Source organism: Ochotona curzoniae, unplaced genomic scaffold (genome assembly GCF_017591425.1).
Source record: "Ochotona curzoniae isolate NIBS_2020 unplaced genomic scaffold, NIBS_Ocur_1.0 scaffold_4937, whole genome shotgun sequence".
NCBI lineage: Eukaryota > Metazoa > Chordata > Mammalia > Lagomorpha > Ochotonidae > Ochotona > Ochotona curzoniae.
The window spans coordinates 1,286,377-1,300,887 of NW_024467126.1; the positions used below are offsets into that span (position 1 = coordinate 1,286,377).

The 14,511-nt window shown below is 55.6% G+C and overlaps 1 protein-coding gene across 1 annotated transcript; it reads right to left on the reverse strand.

Annotated features, from left to right (window-relative positions):
• Window positions 1-292: 292 nt before the first annotated feature.
• Window positions 293-5,006, reverse strand: BATF2 (basic leucine zipper ATF-like transcription factor 2). Its single transcript, XM_040970960.1, has 3 exons — window positions 4,907-5,006; window positions 3,817-3,921; window positions 293-1,400 (listed from the first exon to the last, which is right to left on the reverse strand). The coding sequence occupies exons 1-3, from the start codon at window positions 4,943-4,945 to the stop codon at window positions 777-779; spliced, it is 768 nt and encodes a 255-aa protein (XP_040826894.1). The 5' UTR covers window positions 4,946-5,006; the 3' UTR covers window positions 293-776.
• Between the last annotated feature and the right edge of the window lie 9,505 nt (window positions 5,007-14,511).

The window sequence follows — 14,511 nt, forward strand, 5'->3', positions numbered from 1 at the left end:
AGTGAGCGCAACAGCTGGTACTGCACCGATCTGAAGCCAGGAACCAGGAACCTCTCATGGGTCTCCCACGCAGGTGCAGGGTCCCAAAGCTTTGGGCCGTCCTCGACTACTTTCCCAGGCCACAAGTAGGGAGCTGGATGGGAAGTGGAGCTGCCAGGATCAGAACCGGCGCCCATATGGGATCCCGGCACATTCAAGGTGAGGACTTCAGCCGCTAGGCCACCGTGCCGGGCCCATGTCCTAGTTTCTTGACCCCAGAAACCATACAGGGGGGCGGGGGAGGGGAGAGAGAATCTGCTTCAAGGCTGCAGCTGGTCCTCCCCACCTCAGGCCTGAATTCCACGGAGTGGCCCCTGTAAAGACCAAGCCTCTGGGACCTCAGAGCTCCGGCCCCAGGAGACAGAGCAGAGAGGAGAGGGCCCTCCTTGGCTCCCAGCATGCATCCCTCTTCCTCTTGCCGGTTTCCCAGACCTCTGCCCCTAGAACACCTGGGCCCGAGATCCCATCAGCAGAGGGAGGAGCAGGTGGCTGAGTCCCCAAAGGCCATGTGACCTGGCAACATGTCCCTTGGCTTCTTGTCTTTTACTGCAGCACACAGAACGAGCATTTTGGTTTGCAGGATGATTGGGAGGCAGTGTGAGGATCCACTACCACATAGGAACCCGATGATATTTTCTTTTGCTCTAGAAAATCCTGGCCCAGCCGTCAGTCAGAAGGGCAGCCTCTGGCGGCCATGAGGGAGATGCCGGCATGCTAAAGCGACTGTCAGCAGCGGGCTAGAAGTGGACTTGAGCTGAGGAGAGCAATGGGAAGGCCAGGAGAGGGTGGGGATTGGGATCCACGCCCAGCTCTTGCAAACAGGTGAGCCCTGGGGAGCAGAATGTAGGGGACCCCAACTTCCCCCCAGTGGAGTGCCCTAGCCCAAGGGGCTGTGCAGCGCCGGGTTGGGCTGCGGGGCTGGGCAGGAGGGCTTCGAGCTTAGAACACCCTGTCAGGCTGGAACCAGCAGGCAAGGCATCCAGGACAGGGCTGGGGGACAGTTGGGCAGTCATCACAGCCGGACCTGAGGCAAGGGACTCGGCAGGAGGGGGGGAGAGGAAGAGGCCACGAGAATCATGCAGCTGAGAGCCTGGAGAGAGTTGCTGAGTTGGGGGCAAGGACACTGGGTTCTGGAACAGGCCCGGCTGCTCCTGACAGTCACGTTCATGGGGTGCAAGGCTTGGGGGGCACTCAGCGTGGCTCCAGCAGCCAGGGGGCCCCGGAGTCAGGCAGGAGGCGCAGTCGGTGGGGCACAAGTGTGCATGCAGGTGCAGGGTCCAACTCCACCAGGCCAGCTCCGCCTGCAGGGCCTGAATCTCCTTCCGCAGGGCTTGGTTGTGTCTTTCCAGGGACTCATGCTGCTGAGGGAGAGGCAGGTGGGCAGGGAGGGGGTGTCAGCCGATATCAGGTATTCAGCCCAGATTCCACTACCAGCCCCATCCTACGGCCTCACCATGCTCATACCTACCCTGCCCTCCTCCCGTCACTGCCCCCAGCCATCACCATTCCCATCCAGAATCCCACCTGCTCTTACCCCGTCACACCTGACAGGTGCGCCACCTGCAGCACCTGTGCCCTTGGCCCTCAGGAGCCATTTCACAACTCTGACATGTACGCCTCGGTTAAAGCCCTTCAACAAGATGCTCTCCGTTCTCAGGATTCCAACTCCCTGTTCTGAGATCAGAGACTGGGGCCACTGCAGCTCAGAGCAGCTGCTCTGCTCCTGCTACCCGCTGTCTTCCCCCCCCTTCCTCTTATTTATTTATTTAGATTTATTTATTTGATTGAAAAGTAGCCAGAGCAAGAGAGGAAGAGAGCTCTTCCATTATTTCTGTAGGCAATGAGAATCCAGGGACTCAGCCCATTGTCCACCGCCTCCCAGGCACGTTAGCAGGAAACTGAACAAGAAGCAGAGGAACCAGGACTTGAATGGGCATTCCAGTATGGGAACTGGGTATCCTGAGTGGTGGCCCAGCCCACTATGCCAGAACACCTGCCCTTCTTCCTTTAAAAAAAACAAGAAACAAACAAAACCCTATTCTTTTTCTTTCTTTGAAAGGCATTGAGATACATGCACAGATCTCCCATCTGCTAGATCATTTCCCAGTGTCTACGATGGCCAGGGCTAGCCACTAATCCAGATGACCTCTGAGAGTGGCAGCGACTCGAGCACCCGAGCCATCACGTGCTGCCACCCTGGGTGTGCATGAGCAGGAGCCAGGCCTGCAGCTTGGTGTAGGATGTTGGGGTCCCAGCCTGCAACTTAACCACTGAGCCCAGCACCTGCCCCTGCTCTGCCTTCCTGTCTCCCCACCCCACCCCCATTTCCTGTCTCTTCCACCTGGGTCTTCTCCCGGCTGCTCCCTCCACTGTGCTGTCACCGACATGGCCTCCAGGGCCCAGGTACCACAGCATTCTCTCCTGGATGCCTCCAGTCGGCTTCATGTGGACGGCAGGCCTCTCTTGTGCCAGAGCTCGCCGACTGCAGTGCCATGGCAGGACGGGTGTGCAGGGCTGCCATGTAGGCAGATGGCACAGGTGTGCTATGGGTCAGCACCAGGCCTTGTCCTGCTGACCGCATCCTGAAATGCTGTGGGGACTGTCAGCCACATGCGGTTCTATGCAGCCGTTCATGGTAACAAAATTTGTGGAAACACTGAAAGAATTTTATTTACAATCTCAAGAGGCTGAATAACACAACCCATTTCCTGGGGTCTCCCCTCTTTTTGGGGGGAGATCATTTAAGTGGCCTGGATTACAAAATGCAGGAGCTAAAGACTCAAGGATCTGGCAAGCTTCAAAGGTATCAGCAATCTCGCTGTCCTGTGTGGGGACAGACGTGTCTGAAACCTAACGGGTCATGCAGACTTCTGCTCCTTCATTCATGCAGTGCCCACTTTCAGGACGCCCAGTCACCCCTCACAAACCTCTATGGTCTCACTCCACCCACTCTTGTCCCTGCTCTCCCCCTGCCCACAGACTCAACACCATCTGACACCCCCAACCTTTCATGGACCATGTATCTGGCTGGTTGGTTTCTCCACAGGAAAATGAGCCCCGAGGGGCTGGGGGCGGGGCTTTCTGTGTGCCCTGGTCGCGGCTGTACCTCTTTAAACTGTGCCTGCCACACAGAGTAGGGGGTGGAGGTGGCACCTAGGAGGCCCTTCAGAGTGAATGAATGAATGGGTGTATTGAGACACTCTCCTGAGCACCCGGGCTGGCTCCCAGGTGCACCTGTGCCCATGCTGGTTCCTCAGCCACCCAGGGGGCTCTCCTACCTGCGTTTACTTAAAGAACTGTGTCCTAAGACCTGGATTATGCCCCCTTCCCCATTAAAAGTACTATATTAGGTAACCCTAAAACTCTTGATACCTATATTGAAAGTGTAGGTAGTGGGTAGTTTAAGCCAATTGGAGCTGGGGGATGGGTGGCAAAGCAGGGGCTGTGGTCTGAGTGTGTCATCTAGATGTCATGTCCCAGAAGCTCAGCATTCCCAAAGCCACCCAGTCACGGTGTTTGGGAGGTGGATGGGTACCAGATGGGTGGGTTGGCAGAGTCTCTTGGGAGCAGCTCTGCCATAGAGCTTGCTCACTCTGGCATGCTCTCTTATCATGGGGTGCCCCCCATGCCATGCCCCAGCAGGAGGGCCCTCACCAGATGCCTGGCTGGTGCCCAGGTGGTACTCTTGCCACTGTTCAGCTTCCAGAACCCCGAGCTGGACAAACCTACGTTTCTTTAGGCAATGCCCAGCATGCCTGACACTGGGTGAGGCCCCACCTGGTGCAGTGTGTCTGCCTTGTCTGTATGCTTCTGCCGGCTGCGCTGGGCGGCTGCCCGGTTCTTCTGTTTCTTCCTCAGCAGCCTCTGCAACTCCTCGGGGTTCTGCAGGGTACAAGGTAGAGGGCTAGGGAGACACTCCTCAGCCATTAGCATGGTCCCGTTCTTCCCTGGAGCCAAGGCCTGAGGGTCTCTCCAGCTCCCTCTGTGCCCTCCCATCCCAGACACTGCAACCCTCACATGTTGCCAGCCCTGCCCACATGGTGATGCTCACTGCCAGCCAGGAAGCTGCAGAGCTAGGACTCAAACTCCATGCTGTAACCTGCTGCGTCTCTCTGGGCAGGCTGCCAGGACGACAGAGAGGTGAGCCCGCTGGGTAGGCCAAGACGCTGAATCTCCTAACTGTGACCTCCCCTGGCCCTGGGCATCTAGGCCAGCGTCTGGTGCAACTCCACATGCCTATGTCTTGTCTCACCCAGAATGGATCCCCACTTACTCAAGCAGCAGGTCTTAAGCACCTTTTAGGTGCCAGGCACCAACTAAGGTGGGAAAATAGCAATGAACAGAATGGGCAAAACTTGCTGCCCACACCCCATCCCCTTGCAACGTTCCCATGCCAGTGGGGCTAGCAGCTTGGCCACAGGAGTAGGTTCAGAGATTACAAACTGGGACCACCTCCTCCCTTTGGGGTCCCCAGAACTCAGAAGAAACAGCTCTAGGAAGTCACACCCGCAGCAGATTCATTTCAGATGCTGGGGTGGGGTAGGGCCAGCAGTGGGGGTGGATAGCAAGACCAGGTATTTGGGAGGAGGAAGGTCTCCAAAGGAAAGCAGGAGCCAGGAATTGTAGGAGAGGAGGAAGCTTCCATAAAAGCAGGGAGGCCGAGGGATCAGGTGGATTCAGAAGAAGCAGGTGTACAGAGGACAAGTTCTAAAGTTTGCAGTGAGACTAGGGGGTGGAATGGAAAGCAAGAGTCAGAGAGAGAACATGTGAGGCCGTGGGTCACACAGCACCCCTGCCATCGGCTGCAACCCTCACAGCCTGGCCAGACTCCCCCTGGCAGCCCCCCATCCCTGCTCCCCATACTCACAGTGCCCGTCAGCTGACCGTTGTCCCCACAGAGGTGCATAGCTTCAGCAGGAAGAGCAGAAGCGCATGCAAACCCTGGGAGTCCCTTGGCAGCTGTGACCTCCCAGTGTCCTGGTGGGGGGAGGGGGCAAGGAAACTGTGGTTCCTTAAATCCCTGGTGACCCACTCCGCCCCCGCCGGGTCCAGTTTCAGTTTCTCCTAAAACCACCGGCTGCCCAGAAGCCAGGACTTGGGAGCGCTCACGTGGCTGGGATTTCCTAACATGACCCTGCCTTCCGGTTGCCGCCTCTGGGGCAGGGAGGGCAGCGGGGCTGGGAGGAGGATGGTGATGAGTGGAGAAGAAGGATGAAGGCCAGGTAGGTAGAGGGGAAAGAGATGGGGAGCAGGCCACCCAGGACGGAGCCCAGGAGAGAAACCATTGCAGGGTGTGGGAATACAAGCACCTATGGGGGTGTGGAGAGGGGAATACAAGCACCTATGGGGGTGTGGCGCCACCAGGGCTGTGCAGCTTTGAGAAGCCAACTCACTGTCTCTGAGCCTTAGCTGGACAGAGTGGGGAGGGGGTGGCACGAACACCCACCCCTAGGCTGCATGTCGGAACTAAGCACCCTCTGCCGCCACACTGACCCACCCAAACCCTCCCAGACTGATCTGTCCGCAGAGGTCAGCAGTGGTCCCTACGCGGGACAGGACATGCAGCAGGGGAGGGACGCAGGGTCCAGGGGTTGGGAGGTCAGCCTGCAGCCTCTCTCTTTTCTCTGCTTGTGTTTTCCAATCTGTAACATAGGAGCATATTCCAAACTTTTATTGCACCGGCATAATAAACTTTTTCAAAACTTTATTTGAGAAAGGGAAGATCCTATTTACTGTTCACTGCCTGTCCAGCTGCCCATAGCTGGGTCTCCCACGTGGGTGACAGCGACCCATCACACAGCCTCCCATGGTCCACTGTAACAGGAGGCTGGAAGAACAACCCAGGTGCTCTAACATGCTCTAAGAGCGCATCCTAACCAGAGAGTTAACTGCTCCTAAAATATCTGTGCTTCAACCTGTCTCTTTAATTTCATTTTTTTCCATCAACTTTGAAGCCCCTGTGTTTGTTGTAAAAGTATGAAAATAGGAATGGGAATGAGAAACACAAAATGCAGAGTGGGGGCGGGGGAGAGAGGGACCAACAGGGACACGCGGGACTCCAGTGGTGTTTGACTGCTCGAGTTCAGGGAACAAAGCCATGACCTCATGATGACACATGCTTTGGAGGGCGCCTGACGTGCTTCCTAATAAAAGCTTCGGAAGACCTCATAAACGCCGAAGCCCAGACCCACCTGTTGGTTGTGTGACTCGGAGAGACGGGACATCTGCCTAGGGGATTGAGGCAAGATAGCAAGCCCTGTCCAGGATCAGCATGCGGTGTGTAGGGTCCTATGGCTCCAGAGCTGGGAGCTTAAGACTGATGGCACAGGCCCACATCAATGGCAGATGCTTCAGATAGTCTGCTGTGTGGGCTGAGGCCTGCAATAGATTGGTGATGCCTGCCAGGTCTGTCCTGGGCAGATATACAGAGCCTAGCAATCCTATGCTTTCTTGGGATGAAGCCCAGAACTCTTCTAGGACTGCCTAGCTGGGCGTACTCGCCATCCCTAAACTGTATGGAGGGCTGGTTTGCATTCTGGCATCGCAGATGGGGCTCGCGGTTAGAAGCAGCGCCATGGCAGATGTGTGGGCTGAACCTCGCCCCCCAGCATGGTGGCTGGAGTGGGACACCCTGGACAGCTGGGTTGCTCTGAAATACTTTTGTTTCCCAAAAAGGAGGAGAGCCGGGGCATCTTGCCTGAGGCGGGAACCTGAAGGGCTCATTAAGCAAGTTGGTGAGGTCCATGGGGAAGAATCAGGAGCAGCCCAGGCATGGTGTAACACTCTCCCCAAAAATCTGCCAGTGGAGGCCTGGGGCCCAGGTGTCCTCTGAGTCTTTCTGTTTCTCCTCCTCCTCCACAGCCTGTTTCCTATAGAGGGGAGCAGGTGCAGCCCCACCCAAGAGGCCGTGACTCTGCAGGTTTTTATGGCTTGATCTTCCTGTGCAGGTGGCTGGGAGGGAGGGGCCGGGCGAGGCTGGGCAGTGTTCTGCCGAAAGCTGCTGTTCTGTACCTTCCCATAGGTGGGCTGTCCTGTCGAGATCCAGGTATAAGGTCAAGGGCAGTTCCCCAGGTGGGCCCTCTTTCCCACACAGCATGGAGAGAAGGCTATGGACCTTTTCCCCTCCTTTTTCATTTTTTTTTTTTTAAAGACAAATGTATTAATTTGAAAGGCAGAGTTAGAGAGAGAGCTCTTTCATCTGCTGGTTTACTCCCACAACGGTTGTTACAGCCAGAACTGAGCCAGTTCGAAACCAGGAGCTAGGTGCTTCCTCCGGACCTCCAACATGGGCACGGGGCCCAAGGACTTGAGCCGTCCTCCACTGCCTTCCCAGGCACATTAGTGGGGAGTTGATTGGAAGTGGGGCAGTCGGGACTGGAACCAATGCCACAAGCAGCAGCTTTACCTGCTATGCCACAGTACTGGCTCTTTCATCTTCTTACAAGGACCCTAACTCTGCTGGGGGGCTCCTCACCCATGACCTTATTAGATCCTCCTTCCTCCTGAAGGTCCCACCCCCAGACATCCTCATGGTAAGGACTAGCCTGGAAATAGGCGTCTTCTCTCAGTCACAGCATGTCAGGAAATTTACAAGAGGCAAAGTCAACCCCAGGAGGGGGCAGAACTGCCAGGCTGTGGTGGGAGGAACACAGCCCTGGGTCTTCCACCAGTGGCACAGTAGTCCCAAACCTGCAGCCCCGTAGTGGGCAGCGGCCAAAGGCAACCCCTGGATAGCCAGATATGGGCCTGCTTTGCTTTCTGAAAGACCTCCAAAGCCTTACAGTTGGCCTCCACCAAGTAGATACTACATCAGAGAATAAACAAAGGAAGTCCAGCCAGGAGCTCCTAGATGTTCCTAAGTAAAGGGACATCTGTTCTAGTCCTCCCACCTTCCTGGCTGCCCGGGGTGTGGCGAGGGGCTCTCTCCAACACACCCCCTCATTTCACAACTAAGGGAACTAAGGCCTAGGGAGAAGGGAGGGGGCATCACACGGCCGGTCCAGAAGCCTGTCTGTGCCTCCTGAGCTGGACAGACGCCAGGGATAAGGACCCCTCAGCCCAGGTTCTCTCAACAGGCTTGGCCTCTTTAGGGAAGCGAAGGAAGAGGGAGACAGCAGCTAACACAGAAAAGTGCCCGGTGGCTGTTACTGGGGCTGGGGCCAGCTATGGACTTCCCACACACAGCTGACGTGTCGGCCTGGCTGTTAAGCCTCAGCCAGTGTTGGGGGGTAAGGGGCATGGGTTGACAACCTTCCAAGGGCATGTGGGACACACCTGTTAGGGAGGTCATTTCCTGCTGGAGAGGTTACTTCCTGTTGGAAAACTTCCTGTTGGCAAGGTTCTTTAGTGCTGGAGAGGGGTGGCTTTTTGCCGGGAAAGGGGGAGGGGAGGGAGGGCACTGCCCAGCAGGAGCCCCTGGGGAGGCACCCTCCGCCCCAGGGCCAGCCCTCACAGAGCTCAGGTAGAAAAGGGTGTTGACTGAGCAGCCTGACAGACTCCGGAGGACCCTGTTGTCCTCGGCCCTGCACCCTGCGCCCTGCTCCTGCTCAGCCTCGGTTTCCTCCATGTGAGCGAGGACAAGGGACCATTTCTGGAGTCCTCCAGCCGGGACCAGCCGCAGCCCGTCTCAGCGCCAGTTCCAGGCAGCCTGCTAGTGCGTGACATCAGCCAGGGCCTCTTGCTTCATGCCCCACCCCACTCCGCCCCAGCCGGGAGCTTCAGATCCTTCCTTGCTCCATGACCCCACACAGCAGCCCCAGTGTGAGTCCTCTGGGCTCTAAGAGTCACAGGCAACTAAAACTCCCTCCCGCTGTCCCAGCTTCCTGCTAATGCATGCCCTGACAGGCAGCAGGGATGGCTCAAGTCCTGGGGTCCCTGCCACCCAAGTGGGAGATCTGGGTTGAGTTTCAGTCTTATGACTTTAGACCCAGTCCAGCCTGGCTATTGGAGGCATTTGAGGAATGAAATCAGTGGATAGGAGATATCTCTCTCTTCAAATAAAGAAGTAATGCAGGAGTCCCTGGGACAAGAGAGGGGACATGCCCCTGCTGGGCTCCCTGTTGATCCCTTTCCGGGTGTGGCTTCTGTCACTGTGACATCCCTGGCTGACAATGGTATCATCATCATTTTACAGACGAGGAAACAAGGACCCAGGCCAAGGTCACACAACTCACAACAGATTCAACAACCCCCCCACCAGAAGAACCAAGGAGTTGTGGTCCCAACCGTGCATCCCCCCCAAAGCACCAGGGGTGCTCACTGCTCTGTCCAGCTCAGCTCCTTAAATTTCCTACTGATTCTAAAGGCTCCAGACAAGTGCAAAGAAACCGCAGCAATGCATCGAGCTCTGGGGGTTGTGGAGGGGCCGGCAGCATGGGGCTGTGGTGCTAGGGTGGCAGCGACCACCTGCGCCCTCGTGTGAAGTCTCCCAGGTCCTTTGGGCGGGGCAGGGGGAGCGGGGGGGGGGGCGTGGACAGCTGTTGGCAGCCTCTGGCTCCAGTGAGCCCTGGCAGTGTACCCAGCTGAGAGTGAAAGTGTCCTTCCTCCCATGATTCCCTGGAGAGTTCCCAAGCTGTTGCCACTCCTAATGTCTGCTCAACTGGAAGCACCTGCTCAGCCTAACCACTGGGCCCTTCCTTCCTCTCTAGCTTGGACAGCTAAGTCCCAAAAGAGAGTGTCAGGGACATTCCACCCATTGGAGCAGGGATGTGCTGCTGGGCGCTAGCCTCCTGGTAGCTGAGCCCGACATGGTCGCTTTCCGCCAGCAGCACCTCAGTGTCCCTGCAACATGCTGCCTCCTCACTCCAGGCCCTCGCGGTTTAAATGGAGCTGACCCTATCCCTGCACTCCCAAGCTCTGCCCAGCTCCCTTTGGTCTCTAACCACAGTGAACAGTTGCCAGAGCCAAGGCATGTCAAGGAGTGCCAGGCCCAGGACCCTCATGGGGACTGCTGAGAAAGCGAAGCTCATGTTTGCACTGACTATCACGCCACAGAAGACAGACTCAGCTGGGAAAGTTGCCAGGCCTGAGCAGGGCAGCTAGAGTAGACAGGTGGACCCTGATGGTGTCGCTTGCCCACTGCTCTGCAGCTTGACCAGGATCTTAAATGTGAATTGGCTAATTTGTCAGCTAGAGATTCCTCCACCGTGGACGTCTGCTGTTTCTGGTGAGTGTGGCAGGAGTGGCCAGCGATACTGTTACTGCAGTACCAAAACTGAAGGAAAGTCCATCAGCAGTGTATGACAGTGAAGGGTTAAGTAGAGAAAATCAAGAATGATCAAAAAGATGTTTCCAGAACGGCATCTAATCTACCAGTAGACTTGTCTATATCCCACACTGGGCTACCTGTGTTCAACTGCCAACATTGGTCAATGACGATAGCTTCCTGCCAATACTGAGCCTGGGAGGCAGCAGGCAGGAGTTATGTGAGAGACCAAGATGCAGTTCCTGACTCCGGGCCCTGGCCCAGGGCTGTGGGCATGTGCAGAGTAAACAGATGATGGAAGCACTCTCCCTCTCTCTCTCTCTCTCTCTCTCTCTCTTTCTCTCTCTGCCTCTCAGATGTGAACAAAAGGGAATGTATGTTTGGTCCAGCAGTCAGGACAGACCTAGATACCCACCCTCTGGCTCTCCACTTTAGCTTCCTTCAAGGAAAACCCTAGAAGCAGCAGGTAAGGGCTCAAGCGACGGCTCCTGCCAGCCTCCTGGGAGACTCAGGTTGAGTTTCATGTTCCTGGTCTCAGCCGTGGCCCAGCCATCACTGCCATTTGAAGAGTGAACCAGTGCGTGGAAGTTCTAACTCTGTGACTCTCTACCTTAAAATAGAGTATGTGTAATACATATATATACAAAGTATGTGTGTATATATATTTTTTTTCATTAGGAAAAGAACTCATCCTTGTCCTTGAACTCCACAATTTTTCCTTAAAACAAAAAACAAACAAAAAATAAACATTAGTGAAAGTAAATACACGGGGCCAGCATGATGGCTGGCTAATCCTCTACCTGCCAGCACTGGCATCCCATACAGGTGCCAGTTTGTGTCTCAGTTCATGTCTCTGACCATGTTCTGTCTTGGTGATTCATCAAGGTCTTGGGGTCCTAGAGAGAGAATAAGGGAGACCCAGGGAATCTTTAGAAGGGCAGGGAACTCCCGTACCTGCTGTGGTCAGTGGAGGAAAGTATTAAGGGCCGACGTATTGGGAGGGAGCTTAAGAGCTTTGGCTTCACCTGCAGCTTAGGGCGCCAGGCTGGGTGGCCCCGGGCAGCCTCATACCCGCTCCCAGGTGCTGCAGACTGGGCCAGCTGGAGACCTCTTAGCAGGCACAGCATGTGGGAGGCCAAAGGGAGCATTTCACACAGCAAGGGGACAGCTGCCACTGCCATTTGAGACAAGACGTAATGAATGGACATTCTGTCTCTCCCCCGACCCTCTCTGTCTCTCAAATTAATCTTTTCTCCCAAATTGGCTAACCTAAGAGGTGTCCCCAGCTAATGCTCGAACAGCTCAAAATTCCTTCTCGTGACTCAGGGATGACCTACAAATCCTGAGGACCCCTGTTGGATGGCAGAGATCGTCAGCTGTGATGGGGGTGGTGCCTAGCTGCCAATCAACCTGACACAGAGGTGTGGGCACCTGCTGAGAAGTCAATCCACTACCAGCCCCAGAGTGAAACCCCAGCAAGGGGTCTACGGAGATGGGGACATCATGGGACTATGTTGCCAAAGATAGGCAAGGAGCAAGCCCCCTTCCCAACCTGGAGGGAATTCAGACATGGCAAGAGTCAGCACAACTAGCCCTGTCTCCCCTCCAGAGTCTCCCCGAAACCCATGGAGAGTAGATACCCCACATACCCATCTCAGAGTACAGAAACTGGCTGCTGGGCTGGCATTGTGGCACAACAGCTTAAGCTGCTGTCTGTCACGTCAGCATCGCTGCTTCGAGTACCAGCTGCTCCATTTAGGATCAAGCTCCCTGCTAAAGCCCAAGTGCTTGGGTGCCTGTCACCCACACTGGAGACCTGGATGGAGCTTTTGGCTCCTGGCTTCAGCCTGATCTAGGCCCAGATGTTGTGGCCATCTGGGGAATGAACCAGCAGGTAGAACTTCTTTTTCTGCCTTTCAAATAAACTAATCTTTAAAAATAAGTAAATACATTAGCGGCAGGTCCCCAGGCTAAGCCCTATCCACTGGCTTTCTATACCAAGAGGGGGCAGACAATGGGGCCAGATAGGAAGATGGGAAGACAGCAGGCTTCCTGGGCCTCTGCCCTCCATCCTGCTCTAAGTGACCTGGGCAGATGAGGAAGCCCTGACCCCAGCATGGTGCCAACCAGCTACAGGAGGACCTCAGCAGCCTGTGTACTGCTGGCAGGGGCCCTGGGAAGGTGGGAAGGAGGCTTCTGGGACCTCTGACTGTGGAGTAGGCTCTGAAGTCCCGACTCCCTCAGTCCTGGGGTTGTTCCACCCTTGGCAGCTGCCTGCCCATGTAATCAGGTGCTGCTGTGGATGTAAGCCAAGACGGAACTGACACAGACATCCAAAGAGCCAAACTCTCAGCTCACCTCCACAGGGCACCTGAGTACCTGAAGCATTTGGGGAGCTCTTCCATCTCAGGCTGGTCCAGAGAGAAGGACGATTAGCCAGTGACAATCAGCCTAAAGCAAACTGACCACCGCCCAGGGTTAAGCTATCTCCTCTGAAAGCTGAGCGACAGCTGGAGTCTTGCCAGGGGTTTTGTTTATTTTTAATTGGAAAAGCAGATTTACAGAATCTTCCATCTGCTGGTTCACTCCCCAAACGGCCACAATGGCCAGAGCTGAGTTAATCCAAAGCCAAGAGCCAGGAGCTTCTTCTGGGTCTTTCACAGGTACAGGGTCCTAAGGCTTTGAGCCATCTTCTGCTGCTTTCTTAGACCACTAGTAAGGAGCTGAATGGGAAGTGGAGCAGTCGGGACACAAACTGTTTGCTGTATAGATTACAGGCATTGCAAGGTAGAGGATTAATCAACTGAGCCATTGCGTCAATCAGCCCCGCCAGCTTTTTTTTTTTTTTTAAGATTTATCTGAAAGGCAGAGTGAGAGAGAGAGATTTTGCCATCTGGGGGATCACTCCTCAAATATCAAATAGTTACAACAGCCTAGATCTGGACCAGGCTGAGGTCTGGAGCCAGGAACCCACCAGGGTTTCCTCACACGGGTGGAGGGACCCAAGCACTTGAACCACCGTCTGCTGCCTTCCCAGGTGCAGTAGCAGGGAAGTGGCCGGGAAGAACAGCTGGGGCCGGAAGTGGTGCTTGCTTACGGGAAGTCAGTATCGCAAGCTCAGGCCTTGCCTGTGCCATCACAACATTTTTTTTTAAAAGATTTATTGTTTTATATTTGAGAAAGAATCTTCCATCTACTAGTTCACTCCCCAAATAGCCGGATGGAGCTACCCCAGTTTTTGGGAAGACTGTGAGTTTGCAAGGGCTACAATCTTACTGTAGCAGGGCCACCTGGAGGCCAAGGGCGCCTTCTGTGAAGCATACAGACTCTGTAACACCTCAAGGCCAAGGGCACCTTCTCCACGCCAACAGAGAAGCTCCACCCCAGACCAGTTACGAGGATCCTGGTACTGGCTGGCTTCTGACAGATTTGGAGACCCCAACCTGCACCAATGCGAGAATAGGAGAGGGGAAACTGGACTTCATGATGAACAACTCGCCTCCCAGACCACCAGCAGGGAGCTGCATGGGGCAGCCGCAGCAGGAACTGGTACCCGTACAGTGGTACCCATACGGTGCAGGCGGTGGCTTATCCAGTAACCAACACGGGCCCTTACGCTTTCTCTTCCTATGTGTGCCCGATGGAGGAACGACGCTGCCCAGTGAAGGGACCCAGGGAAGTGTCCTGGCCAGCTGTCACCTACCACAACCACCTCCTGAGGATGGCAAACCTAGCCCCTTTGCAGCCTTCTCCCTATAAGACCGTGGGGGTCACTGTTGACTGGCTCTGAGTTTAAACCTCAACCTTCCACTCCCTACTCAAACACTACAAGAATTAAGCAAATAAATAAATAAAATGAACCCCTTAGGGCTGTGCGGAGGCTGCGCTGAAGACCACACACCATTATCAGCAGCTGACACTGGCAGGGACTCCTCCTCGACCTCCCCGATTCACCCACAGCCGGCAGGGGCTCCGGCTCGGAACCAGGCAGCAAAGTGCACTGCCCACTGACTTTACACGCCGCGTGGGCCCTGCTTCTTTACTTGGTCTCCACTGATAAAGAGGGGAAACCCTCGAGGCGTGGTGCCGGCATCCCACGGGGGCACGAATACCCTACTTCCGATCCTACAGAACCGTGGGCGCCCTCCCCACAGGAGCCAGACGCGAGGAAGCCCGCTTTTCCACTCGGACACTGACTAAGGGAGCGTGTGGGCTCGAGGTCCCGGAGGACAGAGTGGCCCTGGCCCCACGGGCGCGTCCTCTCGGTC